This window comes from Pongo pygmaeus, chromosome 19 (genome assembly GCF_028885625.2).
Source record: "Pongo pygmaeus isolate AG05252 chromosome 19, NHGRI_mPonPyg2-v2.0_pri, whole genome shotgun sequence".
In the NCBI taxonomy this organism is placed as follows: Eukaryota; Metazoa; Chordata; class Mammalia; order Primates; family Hominidae; genus Pongo; species Pongo pygmaeus.
In genome coordinates this window covers 16,112,990-16,128,688 of record NC_072392.2, presented here as the reverse complement: position 1 = coordinate 16,128,688, position 15,699 = coordinate 16,112,990, and the positions used below count along the sequence as shown (strand labels likewise).

Genomic DNA, 15,699 nt, shown 5'->3' with positions numbered 1-15,699 from the left:
GTCAAGAATGGTTTTTATTTATTTATTTATTTTTGAGACAGGGTCTTACTGCAACCTCCGCCTCCCAGGTTCAAGCGATTCTCCTGCCTCAGCCTCCCAAGTAGCGGGGATTAGAGGTGCCCGCCACCATGCCTGGATAATTTTTGTATTTTCAGTAGAGACGGGGTTTCACCGTGTTGGCCAGGCTGGTTTTGAACTCCTGACCTCAGGTGATCCACCCACCTCAGTCTCCCAAAGTGCTGGGATTACAGGCTTGAGCCATTGCATCTGGCCTGGTTTTTACATTTTTAAATGGTTGCGGGGAAAAAAAAAAGGAATCGTATTTTATGACATGTGAAAGTGAAAAAACATTGAAACGTGAGTGACCTCAGTGAAGGCGTTGGGGGTATAGCCACGCTCATTCATTTACGTACTGTCTATTGCTGCTTTCGTGGTACAACAACAGAACTGAGCAGCTGGGACAGCAAATATGACCTGCAAAGCCTGAAATATTTACCATCTGGCCCTTCACAGAAAAAGTTTGCCAGTCCCTGACTTAGAAGCAGAAAAGGGGCTAAGAATCAGTGATTCTCCAGGTCCGCTAGAGACAGAAAGAGTGTGTAGGGTCAGGCCACCTCACTCCCCGCTGGAGCAGCTCCCCCTATCCAAGTGTGAGCAGTGGTCAGGCCACCTCATTCCCCGCTGGAGCAGCTCCCCCTATCCAAGTGTGAGCAGTGGTCAGGCCACCTCATTCCCCGCTGGAGCAGCTCCCCCTATCCAAGTGTGAGCAGTGGTCAGGCCACCTCATTCCCCGCTGGAGCAGCTCCCCTATCCAAGTGTGAGCAGTGGTCAGGCCAACTCATTCCCCGCTGGAGCAGCTCCCCCTATCCAAGTGTGAGCAGTGGTCAGGCCACCTCATTCCCCGCTGGAGCAGCTCCCCCTATCCAAGTGTGAGCAGTGGTCAGGCCACCTCATTCCCCGCTGGAGCAGCTCCCCCTATCCAAGTGTGAGCAGTGGTCAGGCCACCTCATTCCCCGCTGGAGCAGCTCCCCCTATCCAAGTGTGAGCAGTGGTCAGGCCACCTCATTCCCCGCTGGAGCAGCTCCCCTATCCAAGTGTGAGCAGTGGTCAGGCCACCTCATTCCCCGCTGGAGCAGCTCCCCTATCCAAGTGTGAGCAGTGGTCAGGCCACCTCATTCCCCGCTGGAGCAGCTCCCCCTATCCAAGTGTGAGCAGTGGTCAGGCCACCTCATTCCCCGCTGGAGCAGCTCCCCCTATCCAAGTGTGAGCAGTGGTCAGGCCACCTCATTCCCCGCTGGAGCAGCTCCCCTATCCAAGTGTGAGCAGTGGTCAGGCCACACGAGAGGGCTGGGCTGGCCAACCTAAAAGCTACCATCGGTGGCTGAAAACATGCCACTTCTGTCAGGGACAGAGGCAGCTCAAAAGCAGGAAGCCTGAGCTCTGGCTCCAGCAGGCCCGCTGTGGGAGCACAGGTCACTTCCCCTCTGCAGAAGGCCACCCATTAGGTCCCAGTACCTCAAAGTCCTGTGTCTCTTTGTGGTCCAGGGAGAAGCCAAACCCACACCTCTGGCCTTAGCTCTCTCTGAATCCCAGGAGAGTTCTGACACACAAGGCCGTATGCCCTTCCACCTGCTCTCACTGCTGCAGGCCACCCTGCCTGGCTGCTGGCCTGTTCCCACCATGTCCGCGATTGGCTCTGCACTCAGGTAGAGAGAGGCATCAACAGTGCCTCCTCCTGGGTGCTCTTTCCTCTCCCCGCCTCTACCTTTCCAGGGCCCCAGCCTCTGGCATCTCCCATAGCCCCCCTCAGACCTACAGACCAGAAACCTACTTCCTTCCACTCCTCCCAAGAGTGCCCTGCAGATGTGGAGGTCATACTTCCACACCATTCATCTCACCTCGTACACCTGTCTGTAGGTTCCATTGCCAACCACCTCCACAAGCTCAAAGATCCTAGCAGGGTCCTAGGGGCAGGGGACAGGAGGGAGACAGAAGAATACTGTGTCAGGACTTTAGAAAAGGATTACAGAGCTAGATGGGGGTAAAGTGGTATCCAGTCAAGATATGAGAGTGAACACCAGCACATCAGGAGGGCACGTGGCAGGAACCCTGGTGGCTGGCTGCCCTTTTCCTGGATTGATTCAGAGTGAATGTTCTATGGGAAAAGTTGGAAGAAGTGAGTGGCCAGGTGCGATGCTCACGCCTGTAATCCCAGCACTTTAGGAGGCTGAGGCGGGTGGATCACGAGGTCAGGAGATCGAGACCATCCTGGCTAACAGAGTGAAACCCGTCTCTACTAAAAATACAAAAAATTAGCCAGGCGTGGTGGTGGGCACCTGTAATCCCAGCTACTCGGGAGGCTGAGGCAGGAGAATGGCGTGAACCCAGGAGGCGGTGCTTGCCGTGAGCCGAGATTGCGCCACTGCACTCCAGCCTGGGTGACACAGCGAGACTCTGTCTCGAAAAAAAAAAAAAAAAAAAGAAGTGAGAGAACGTGGAAGTCAGAGCCCAGATGGCTTTTCAAAGACATGTTCCCAATTTCAAATCCACTGAGAAACTGCATCTGTATCCTCATCTGCAAAATGAGGGTGCCTGAGTACCTTCCTCTGGGGTTGGTACTCACATTTTAAGTGAAGAAATGCCCATCAAATGCTTCAGATGGTTCCTGGCGCCAGAGCGTGTGCCCAGTAAAAGTTAATGACCATTATCATTATCTTACTTCTTAAAAGCAGGGATGAGGAAAGCTAGCAGGGAGCAGGAATTTCAGGGCCACAATCCTTTTGTCCTTCCCTCTTCCCAGTCCCCCGGAGACTGAGGGCTTCCAGGCCAGGGTTTGAGGCAATCAGGGGCAAAGGGACCTGGAGGGAGGGAGTGAGCAGGTGATGGTGAGAAAGGGCCTCTGAGAAGGGAGAACTTTCTGTTCCTACTTTTCTGAGCCAAGCAGTGCCAGGAGGAGAGGGCCCAAAGGGCTCGAACAAAGCCCCTAAAGAGGATGGTCCTCCCCCTGGACCAAGAGCAGGCAGGCCTGGCCTCAGCAACACAGCTGCTGTCAGGAGGCCACCCACACCCTCCTGGCAGAACCTTTTTTTTTTTTGAGAGAAAGAAGTTGGAAGGTGGAGCTGCAAGCTGAAGAGAAATACAGCCCAGTACTGTCCACACTTCTGCACATCCTACAGAATGATGGCTCTTTTTTTTTTTTTTTCTTTTGAGACTGAGTCTCACTCTGTCACCCAGGCTGGATGCAGTGGTATAATCATAGCTCACTGCAGCCTCAGTCTCCTGGGCTCAAGCAATCCTCCCACCTCAGCCTCCTGAACAGCTGGGACCACAGGCCTGCACCGCCACTCCTGGCTAATTTTTTTTATTTTTAGTAGAGACGGGGTGTCACTATGTTGCCCAGGCTGTTCTCAAACTTCTGAGTTCAAGCAGTCCTCCTGCCTTGGCCTCCCAAAGTACTGGGATTACAGGTGTGAGCCACCACGCCTGCCTCAGAGCCAACAGTTCTGACAGTTCTGGTGTTTCACAGGGCGGGCCCGTCCCCACTGCTGCGGGGACCAAGCGGAGGCAGAAAGTAAGGATGGTACTTAGGAATAAACTCTCCTGGCAACACGTGGCCTCTGTGCTGACAATACTAAAAGCATATAATCTAAAACTCCTTTCTCCTTGATTTTGAAAGCTAATATAGGGTTTCTGGGAGAAAAAAAAAATCCCACAACCAAAAAACCCCACATCCATGCCAATAAAAGCACTTCATCCACTGAAGTAATAAGCCCAAGGAAGATGACTTGTGCGTGTTGAAGACCAGAGAGACACCAGCCCAAGGCTTTTAAAAAATGTCCTCAATGTGCACTTTTTCCATTTTCTCAAAGAGGAGCTGGAGAGCAGAGATGTGCCCCTGGCACCCTGTGCGTGCCCTATCAGAGCATGTACCACGAGGCATTGTGACTCTACATTTACTTGTCTGATTCACTGGAGAAAGGGACTGAGCCCTCCTTACTCACCAGATGTCTAGCACCTTGCTGAGGCCTGGCATGCAGCAGTCTGAGAAAACACCCCAGCCTGCTCGGGAGGAAGTAATGACAGAGCTGAAGGGGGTTCCTTCTCTGTGCTCTGAAGGGGACTGGGCTGACCAGACCAAGAACTTTGTGGGTCTACATTCAATTATTTGGCTTCAGCTAAAGTTATGAAAAAAAAAATTCTTGGCCGGGCACGGTGGCTCACGCCTGTAATCCCAGCACTTTGGGAGGCTGAGGTGGGCATATCAAGAGGTCAGGGGATTGAGACCATCCTGGCTAACACGGTGAAACCCCGTCTCTACTAAAAATACAAAAAATTAGCCGGGGGTGGTGGCGGGCACCTATAGTCACAGCTACTTGGGAGGCTGAGACAAGAGAATCGCTTGAACCAAGGAGGTGGAGGTTGCAGTGAGCCGAGATCACACCACTGCACTCCAGCTTGGGCGACAGAGCAAGACTCTGTCTCGGGAAAAAAAAAAAAAAAAACTTAACAAATTTATTCATTTTTTTTTTAAATGGAATTTTGCTCTTGTTGCCCAGGCAGGATTGCAATGGCAAGATCTTGGTTCACTGCAACCTCCACCTCCTGGGTTCAGATGATTCTCCTGCCTAAGCCTCCTGAGTAGCTGGGAGTACAGGGGTGTGCCATCACGCCCAGCTAATTTTGTATTTTTAGTAGAGACATGGTTTCACCGTGTTGGTCAGACTGGTCTCAAACTCCTGACCTCAGGTGATCCACCCGCCTCAGCCTCCCAAGGTGTTGGGATTACAGGTGTGAACCACCTTGCCCGGCCCAATTTTTTTTTTTTTTTTAGAGTCACATGTTGCTCTGTTGCCCAGGCAGGAGTGCAGTGGCATGATCACAGCTCACTGTAGCCTTGAACTCCTGGGCTCAAGCAATCCTCCCACCTCAGCCTCCCAACACATTAATATTATAGGCATGACCCAGCATGCACAGCTAAAACAACATTTAACAGGCGTAAATCACAGCAGGATCCACAGGAAAGAGAGGCGTAAATCACAGCAGGATCCACAGGAAAGAGAGGCATAAATCACAGCAGGATCCACAGGAAAGAGAGGCATAAATCACAGCAGGATCCACAGGAAAGAGGTGTAAATCACAGCAGGATCCACAGGAAAGAGAGGTGTAAATCACAGCAGGATCCACAGGAAAGAGAGGCGTAAATCACAGCAGGATCCACAGGAAAGAGAGGCGTAAATCACAGCAGGATCCACAGGAAAGAGAGGCGTAAATCACAGCAGGATCCACAGGAAAGAGAGGCGTAAATCACAGCAGGATCCACAGGAAAGAGAGGCGTAAATCACAGCAGGATCCACAGGAAAGAGAGGTGTAAATCACAGCAAGATCCACAGGAAAGAGAGGTGTTGTCACTGCAATGCAAAGGGCTAACGAGAGGTCTTTCTGACCCTGAGAACTGGAAGGAACCTGAGAAAAGTCATCTCATCTGTCTTCAGTTCTAGATTAGAGGCTCAAAGACCATAGAGTTCCCTATAGAGCTGCCCAACAGAAGAACTCATCCATTCCGGGGCCTGTGAACTGACTGCTGGGAACTCCTTTCTTGAATCAAACTGTAGTTCTTTCTGAGATGGAGGGAGACAGGAAAAAGGACCTATGGTCATAATTTTCTGAACACTCCTAATCTAAGAGGGAAAATACTGTGGGCCTGTTAGAGCTATAATGATCTGTCACCATCAACTCAAATCACTACAAGTACATTTTAATTTTGTAACCTTGACTCCCAATCTGTCTCCTTCCCCTATGTTTGGGTGGCACTGAGGGATGAAGGAATATTTGAGGTCAGACACCCTGGGTTTGGATATTGACATTTAATGGGTTTCAAGTCGGTTTCCTGAAAACTCCTACTGGAAAGGGTGATTCAGAGAAGCAAGCTGAGGTCCCGCACGCGGCACTCTGATTGTGGTCTCTCACCCCCTCCCCACCCAGATGCTCCATGTTTCAATAGCAGCACCGCTTTCCCACCACAGTCCAGCCTCTGCCTAATCCTCCTCCTCCTCCCTTTCCTGTATCGCAGCCACCCTGTCCTTTCTGCCTTCAAAATGTGCTTGGCTTGTCCACCACCTCAGACCAATCCCTCATGTCTTCCCTCCTGGAGCTCTAGCCTCCCCCATGTCTTCCTTCTGCTGCCACTGATTTAATTCTTCCAAAATGGCGCTTTCCTGATTTTACTCTTCTGCCCAGAACTGGTAGTGGGGCTCCCCAATGCTCAGAGAATCCCAACACCTCAGCCTGCTATTTAACGATGCCCCGTTATTATCCAACCACTAAATATCTTCTGAGTGAGCGCCTCCATTTGCCCTGCACTGGGCTAAGCCCTAAGCAGGGAAAACCTGTAAGGTAATTGTATCTCATTTCATTCATCCACTGCATATTTCTTGAGCACAAACTATGTAGTAACTCCTGAATTAGACACAAAGGGAGCTCACCGATATATGAGAAATATAAAACCTTATAATTTTATAGATTGGCCAAGTACTCAAATATGAAAATGTGGCAGTCTACGATTATATATTATAACAGCAGCCGAAAGCACGAAAGCCGCTGAAATGCTGCTTGGTGTGGCGGAAAGAGCATGGGAGGGGGTTTTCAACTCTGGCACCAGTCATGTGTCTCTGTGCAAGTATTTAACTGTTTGAAGCCTCATTCCCCTCCCACAAGCTAAGAGGGGGTTGGATTGTGTAAAAAGTCCACTTTAGGGTTGGGCGTGATGGCTCATGTCTGTAATCCCTGAACTTTGGGAAGCTGAGGAGGCCAGATCATCGGAGGTCAGGAGTTCGAGACCAGCCTGGCCAGCATTGTGAAACCCCATCTCTACTAAAAAATACAAAAATCAGCTAGGTATGGTGGTGGGCACCTGTAAACCCAGCTGCTCGGGAGGCTGAGGCAGGAGAATTGCTTGAACTCAGGAGGCGGAGGTTGCAGTGAGCCAAGATTGCGCTACTGCACTCCAGCCTGGGTGAAAGAGTGAGACTCCTTCTCAAAAAAAAAAGAAAAGGAAAAAGAGTGGTGAAGACCATGCTGTGTTGTGGGAGAGCAGTCTGGGTTTGAATGTTGAATCGGGGATGTTAAAGGATACACAGGTACATTCTATTGTCATGCTGTGCTGTGGGAGAGCGGTCTGGGTTTGAATGTTGAATCGGGGATGTTAAAGGATACACAGGTACATTCCACTGGGCAGTTAGAAACAAGGATCTGTAAATACAATTTACAAGCATTTGTGAGCGTGAGAGTTGGAGACACAAACAAGATATCCAGGGAGAGTGTGGATGGCCACGGGCAACATGTGAGAGCAGCAGAACAGACGCCAGAAGAGGAGATGGTCATGGAGGCTGCAGGGGGGATAAGGGGAGTGATGGCCTCGAATGCAGCAGAGCAGCCAGAGGGCACTGAAAAAAATCTCACTGACCTCAGCAGCTAGGAAACCACTGGGAACTGCCACTGTGTGAGCAGAGGGCAGACAGCGGGGGCTGGAGGAGACAGGAGTGTGCTGAGGAATTGAGGGCAGCACCCTTTCTGGAGAAGTCTAACCTTGAGAGGAAGGGGGAAAATCAGATGACAGCTAGAGCTGGCAGCAAAGTCAGACAATAGGGTTTTCAAAATAGGGAAGATTGTTCATGATTATGGAGAGGAAGAAGCCAAAAAGGGTGGATGTTTGAGGAGTTGATTTTTCTTTTGTTTTTGAGACAGAGTTTCTGTCACCCAGGCTGGAGTGCAATGGCGCGATCTTGACTCACTGCAACCTCCGCCTCCCGGGTTAAAGCGATTCTCCTGCTTCAGCCTCCCAAGTAGCTGGGACTACAGGTGCGCACCATCACACCTGGCTAATTTTTTGTATTTTTAGTAAAGACGAGGTTTTACCATGTTGGTCAAACTGGTCTCGAACTCCTGACCTCGTGATCCACCTGCCTCGGCCTCCCAAAGTGCTGGGATTACAGGCGTGAGCCACTGCGCTCAGCCAATTTTTGTACTTTTTATGGAGACGGGGTTTCACCATGTCACCCAGGCTGGTCTCCAATCCTGAGCTAACGAGATCCACCTGCCTTGGCCTCCCAAACTGCTGGGATTACAGGGGTGAGGCACCATGCCTGACTCTGTCCATCCTTTTTTTTTTTTTAAAGACTTAGTCTCATTCTACTGCCCAGGCTAGAGTGCAGTGGTGTGATCTCAGCTCACTGCAACCTCCACCTCCTGGGTTCAAGTGATTCTCTTGCCTCACTCTCCTGAATAGCTGGGATTACAGGTGCCCACCACCACACTTGGCTAATTTTTTGTATTTTAGTAGAGACAGGATTTCACCATGTTGTCCAGGCCAGTCTCAAACTCCTGACCTCAAGTGATCCACCCACCTCGGCCTCCCAAAGTGCGGGATTACAGGAGTGAGCCACTGTACCCAGCCTGTCCATCCTTTTGATGGGAGCCATCCTAGTAGGTGTGAAGTGGTATCTCATTGTGGTTTTAATTTGTATTTCCCTCAGGAGGCTGCGGCAGAAGGATCCTATAAGTCCAGGAGTTCGAGGCTGCAGTGAGCTATGATCATGCCACTGTACTTCAGGCTGGGCAACAGAGTAAGATCACCGCTCTACCCCATCTAGAAAAGGATGGACAGTCAAAAGTGTTGATGAGGGCATGGGAAAATTGAAATTGTCATACACTGCTGCTGGGAATGTTAAATGGTCCAGCCACTTTGGAAAACAGTTTGGCAGTTCCTCAAATGTTAAACAATGAGTTATCATATCACCCAGCCATTCCACTTCTAGGTAGATACTCAAGAAAACTGAAAACATATATCCACACAAAAATATGTAGATGGATGCCCACAGGAGGATTATTAATAACCAAAAAGTAGAAACAACCCAAATATCCATCAACTGATGAATAGATAAATGTGGTATATCTATATAATAGAATGATATTGGCAATAAAAAGAAATGAAGAGCAGGTATGGTGGCTCGTGCCTATAACCCCAACGCTTTGGGAGGCAGAGGCGGGAGGATCACTTGAGGTCAAATGCTTTGAGACTGCTTGGCAGGTTTGAGATCAACCTTGGCAAGACAATAAGACCACATCTCTACAAAAATTTAAAAAATTAGTGAGGCATGGTGCAATGTACCTGTAGTCCCAGCTATATGGGAGGCTGAGGTGGAAAGATCCCTTGAGCCCAGGGGCTGAAGGCAGTAGCGACCTATGATAGCACCACTGCACCCCAGCCTGGGTGACAGAGTGAGTGAGACTCTGCCTCTAAAAAAAAAAAAAAATTAAAAACAAACAAAAAAAGGAATAAGCTACTGCTAGATGTTGCAACATGGATGAACCTTGAAGACATTATGCTTAATGAAAGAAGCTAGTCACAAAAGGCCACATATTATGTGGCTACATTTATGTGTAATGTCCAGAATAGGCAAATCTAAAGAGATGAAAAGTAGATTAGTGGTTGCCAGGGGCTGGGAGGAAGGAGAAAATGGGTAATGACTGCTAATGCATACGGGGTTTCATTTGGGGGTAATAAAAAGGTTCTGAAATTAAATAGTGAAGATGGTTGCATAAGTCTGTGAGTATACCAAAAACCACTTTAAAATATTTTATTTTAATTTTTGTTAGTTTGTTTTTTGAGACACAGTCTCACTTTGCTACTGAGGCTGGAGTGCAGTGGTGTGATCTCAGCTCACTGCAACCTCTGCCTCCTGAGCTCAAGCAATCCTCCTGTCTCAAACTCCCAAGCAGCTGGGACTACAGGCACACACCACCGCACCTGGCTAATTTTTATATTTTTTGTGGAGATGGGGTTTCACTACGTTGCCCAAGCTGGTCTTGAACTCCTGAGTTCAAGTGATCTGCCCGCCTTGGCCTCCCAAAGTGCTGGCATTACAGGCATGAGCCACCACACCTAGCCTAAAATATTTTAAAAGGGTAAATTTTATGGCATGTAAATTATATTTCAATAAAGCTGTTATTAAATATAATAATCCTTCAATATCACTAATAATAGGAGAAATGCAAATCAAAACCCAATGAGATAGCATCTCACCCCAGTTAAAGGGTTATTATCAAAAGATAAAAAGGCTGGGCATAGTGGCTCACACCTGTAACTGTAATCCCAACACTTTGGGAGGCTGAGGTGGGAGGATCACTTGAGCCCAGGAGTTCAAGACATGCCTGGGCAACATAGTGAAACCACTCCTCTACAAAAAATAAAATAGTCTCAAAAAAAAAAAAATTGGCTAGGTGCAGTGGCTCACCCTGTAATCCCAGCACTTTGGGAGGCCGAGGCAAGCAGATCACAAGGTCAGGAGATCGAGACCATCCTGGCTAACACGGTGAAACCCCATCTCTACTAAAAATACAAAAAAAATCAGCCAGGCATGGTGGCGGGCGCCTGTAGTCCCAGCTACTCGGGAGGCTAAGGCAGGAGAATGGTGTGAACCCAGGAGGCGGAGCTTGCAGTGAGCTGAGATCGCACCACTGCACTCCAGCCTGGGCGACAGAATGAGACTCCATCACAAAAAAAAAAAAAAAAAAAAAAAGCAAGACCTCAAACTATTAAAATTATAGAAGAAAACCTAGGAAATACCCTTCTTGACACTGGCCTTGGCAAAGAATTTTTGGTTAAGTCCCCAAAAGCAATTGCAATAACAACCAAAAGAGGTGGAATCTAATTAAACTAAAGAGCTTCTGCACAGCAAAGAAAACTATCAACAGAGTAAATAGACAACTTACAGAATGGGAGAAATATTCACAAATGATGTATCTAATATTCAGAATCTATAAGAAAAACTTAAATCAACAAGCAAAAAACAACCCCATTAAAAAATGGGCAAAGGACATGAATAGACACTTCTCAAAAGAAGACATACAAGTGGCCAACAAACATGAAAAAATGCTGATCATCACTCATCATCAGAGAAATGCAAATCAAAACCACAATGAGATGCCTTCTCACGTTAGTCAGAATGGCTACTAAGAAGTCAAACAAATAACAGATGCTGACGAGGCTGCAGAGAAAAAGGAGCACTTATACACTGCTGGTGGAAATGTAAATTAGTTTAGCCAGTGTAGAAAACAGTTTGGAGATTTCTCAAAGATCTTCAAACAGAGCTAACATTCGACCCAGCAATCTCATTACTGGATATGTACCCAAAAGAAAACAAATCATTGTACCAAAAAGACATGTGCACTCATATGTTCATTCCAACACTAGTCACAATAGCAAAGACATGGAGTGAACCTAAATACCCATCAATGATAGACTGGATAAAGAAAATATGGTACATATACACCACGAAATACTACACAGCCATAAAAAAGAAGGAAATCATGTCCTTGGCAGCAAGATAGATGCAGCTGGAGACCATTATCTTAAGCAAACTAAGACAGGAACAGAAAACCAAATACTGTATGTTCTCACTTATAAATGGGAGCTAAACACAGAGTACACAGAGACACAAAGATGGGAACAACAGACACTAGGGACTCCGAGAGGGGTGAGGCAGGTGGGGGACAAGGCCTGAAAAGCTAACCATTGAATACTATGCTCACTACTTGAGTGATGGGATCAACTGTACCCCAAACCTCAGCATCACACAATATAGCAATGTAACAAACCTGCACATGTACCCCCCCACAATCTAAAATAAAATATATATGTACACACACACACACGGAGAGAGAGAGGGATTGAACATAACCTATCATGCTGTACTTTGGTGAGGTAAAAAAAAGTTATTTTAAGTAAAATGCACATGGCTACTGGTTTTCAAAAAGACTATGAACCATCTGACTTTCACCACTTTTTTTTGGCTTCCTAATTCGGAGAGAACAAGCCTATGAGGCATCATAGACAAACAGGTCTAGACACCATATTTTGTGAAGAGTAAATAAAGCAGACACATATTTATATTTCTAATTTTACAGAGATTTAACAATTTAATAAAAATTACTCCCGACAAAATGAGTTTTGGGTTTCATCAAATGTAAAACGTTTTGAAAACTAATCCAAAATATTCACACACACACACACACACACACAATCACACCAGCAGGAAATACTATTCTTATGATCAAGATTGGAAGCATCTTATTTTCTATCTCTTCCCTGCAATCTCATTATGACTAGGTTACATCATAAAAGGGCACTAATGAAAATGTGAATTGTCTTTGCATATCCACTCTGGCAGCTGCCTCGGTCCATTTCTGTCAGGTGGGGGACAGCACAGGTGGCATCAGTGGAGTCATTCTTGAATGACTACTCTTTTTAACTGTTTTCTTCAATTTCCTGTTACCATTCCTATTTCCTTTATGCTAAACCTCCTGCAGGCAGCCACCTCCCTCTAGCTTTGTATTCTTTCCAGTGTTCTTGGCAGCATGGCTGACGGGCTGGGGAGGCTATAACCAAGGGGCCTTCCTTCATGATATGGTCCAGCCTCGGAACGGGGCGGAGGCAGAATGGACAGGGTAGCAGGAAGAACAAACAGGGGTCTGAGGCGAGTTTATACTTTGGGAGCCCCTATTACTGGTCAGTAACATGACAGGTTTTCTTTTCTTTTCTTTTTTTCAGAGAGGGTCTCCCTCTGTCACCCAAGCTGGAGTGGAGTGGCGCTATCACAGCTCACTGCAGACTTAAAACTCCTGGCCTCAAGCAATCCTCCTGCCTCAGTGCTGGGATTCTTTTTCTTTTTTTGACATAAAGTGAAAAGAAGGTAATGGCAGTGGCAGATACAAGATATATATATAATCTGGGTAGATTCTGGTTTTAAGACATATGACTGCTGATATGACGGAGACTCCCAGCCCTGCTAATTTACTATCTGGGCTAGGTCTTGGCTGAGGCTGGGTTTTCCCTGCCAGCTTCTTTCTTTCTCTGTCCCCACCTCCCCAAAAGGTTTGAGGCTGGGAAGGGAGTGTTGTGGTGCCAGAATCTTCTAAAGGTTTAGCAAAATATTTTAACAATGCAGTAGGAGTTGGTGATTTTAAGGAGGGTTTCTATTTAGTGTGAAAGATACAACAATAAAGCTTCTGCAGGAAAACATAGGAGAGTATCTTCATCATCTTGGAATAAACAATGTCTTACACAGAACACAAAAAGCATTAACCGTTAGAGAAAAGATTGATGAATTAGACTTAAGAATTTTGTTCACCAAAAGAACAACATTTAAGGCACACTGGATGAAGGTATTTGCCACACAATTATTTGACAAGGGACTTACATCAAGAATACATAAAGAACTCTTAAAAGCAATAAGGAAGATAATGACAAACTGATTTTTTTTTTTTTTGAGACAGAGTCTCTCTCTGTCGCCCAGGCTGGAGTGCAGTGGCACAATCTCTGCTCACTGCAACCTCCACCTCCCAGGTTCAAGCGATTCTCCTGCCTCAGCCTCCCAAGTAGGTGGGATCACAGGCGCCCACCATCACGCCTGGCTAATTTTTGTATTTTTAGTAGAGACAGGGGTTCACCATGTTGGCCAGCCTGGTCTCGAACTCCTGACCTCAGGCTATCTGCCATCTCAGCTTCCCAAAGTGCTGGGATTATAGGCAGGAACCACTGCTTCCAGCTGACAATCTGATTTTATAAATGGGCAAAAGTTCATGTTCTGCTTACAGAGCCAATAAATCTCACCCCCCAAACAAACAAGGATGATGGTTTCCAGCTTCATCCATGTCCCTGCAAAGGACATGAACTCATCCTTTTTTATGGCTGCGTAGTATTCCACAGTGTATATGTATCGCATTTTCTTTATCCGGTCTATCATTGATGGGCATTTGGGTTGGTTCTATGTCTTTGCTATTGTAAATAGTGCTGTAATAACCATACGTGTACATGTGTCTTTATAGTAGAATGATTTATATTCCTTTGGGTATATACCCAGTAATGAGATTGCTGGGTCAAATGGTGTTTCTGGTTCTAGATCCTTGAGGAATCGCCACACTGTCTTCCACAATGGTTGAACTAATTTACATTCCCACCAACAGTGTAAAAGCATTCCTATTTCTCCACAGCCTCATCAGCATCTATTGTTTCTTGACTTTTTAATAATTTTCATTCTGACTGGTGTGAGATGTTATCTCACTGTGGTTTTGATGTGCATTTCTCTAATGATCAGTGATGTTGAGCTTCTTCTCATATGTTTTCTGGCCACATAAATGTCTTCTTTTGAGAAGTGTCTGTTCATATCCTTTGCTCACTTTTGGATGGGGTTGTTTTGTCTTGTAAATTTGTTTAAGTTCCTTGTAGTTTCTGGAAATTAGACCTTTGTCAGATGAATGGATTGCAAAAATTTTCTCCCATTCTGTAGGTTACCTGTTCACTCTGACGGTAGTTTCTTTTGCTGTGCAGAAGCTCTTTAGTTTAATTGGATCCCATTTGTCAATTTTGGCTTTTGTGGAAATTGCTTTGGGTGTTTTAGTCATGAAGTCTTTGCCCATGCCTATGTCCTGAATGGTATTGCCTAGGTTTTCTTCTAGGGTTTTTGTGGTTTGGGGTTTTACATTTAAGTCTTTAATCCATCTTGAGTTAATTTTTTTATAAGGTGTAAGGAAGGGGTCCAGTTTCAGTTTTCTGCATATGGCTAGCCAGTTTTCCCAGCACCATTTATTACAGAGGGAATCCTTTCCCCATTGCTTGTTTTTGCCAGGTTTGTTGAAGATCAGATGGTTGTAGATGTGTCTTGTTATTTTTGAGGTCTCTGTTCTGTTCCATTGGTCTATATCTCTGTTTTGGCTACTGTAGCCTCGTAGTATAGTTTGAAGTCAGGTAGCATGATGCCTCCGGCTTTGTTCTTTTTGCTTAGGATTGTCTTGGCTATACAGGCTCTTTTTTGGTTCCATATGAAATTTAAAGTAGTTTTTTTCTAATTCTATGAAGAATGTCAATGGTAGTTTGATGGGCATAGCACTGAATCCATAAATTACTTTGGATTTATGACCAATGTATGACCAGTTTCACAATATTGATTCTTCCTATCTATGAGGATGGAATGTTTTTTCATTTGTTTGTGTCTTCTCTTATTTCCTTGAGCAGTGGTTTGTAGTTCTCATTAAGGAGGTCCTTCAAGTCCCTTGTAAGTTGTATTCCTGGGTATTTTATTCTCTTTGTAGCAATTGTGAATGGGAGTTCATTCATGATTTAGCTCTCCGCTTGTCTATTGTTGGTGTATAGGAATGCCTGTGATTGCTGCACATTGATTTTGTACCCTGAGACTTTGCTGAAGTTGCTTATCAGCTTAAGGAGTTTTGGGGCTGAGATGATGGGGTTTTCTAAATACAGAATCATGTCATCTGCAAACAGAGACAATCTGACTTCCTCTCTTCCTATTTGAATACCCTTTATTTCTTTCCTTTGCCTGACTGCCCTGGCCAGAACTTCCAATACTATGTTAAATAGGAGTAGTGAGAGAGGGCATCCTTGCCAGACTTATCTTTAAAGAAAGTATTTGCAAAACACATATCTGAAGAAGAACTTGCATGCAAAATATACCAAGAACTTGTGAAATTCAAAAGTAAGAAAATAAACTACATTTAGCAAATAGACAAATATATGTAGTAATACCTCCCAATAGTAGATATTCTGATGGAAAATAAGCATATAAAGACATGGTGAACACTAGGGAATTAGGAGAAAAAAGTAACGCACTGTAGGCTAAGGAAAGC

At 46.0% G+C, this 15,699-nt stretch overlaps 1 protein-coding gene across 1 annotated transcript in view; it reads right to left on the bottom strand.

Moving 5' to 3' along the window:
* The window catches only part of LOC129017490 (misshapen-like kinase 1), a 56,034-nt gene that overhangs the window by 31,800 nt on the left and 8,535 nt on the right, over positions 1–15,699 (bottom strand). Inside the window, 1 exon segment of the mRNA XM_063657020.1 lies at positions 1,899–1,964. Coding sequence (XP_063513090.1) covers positions 1,899–1,964 — 66 coding nt within the window.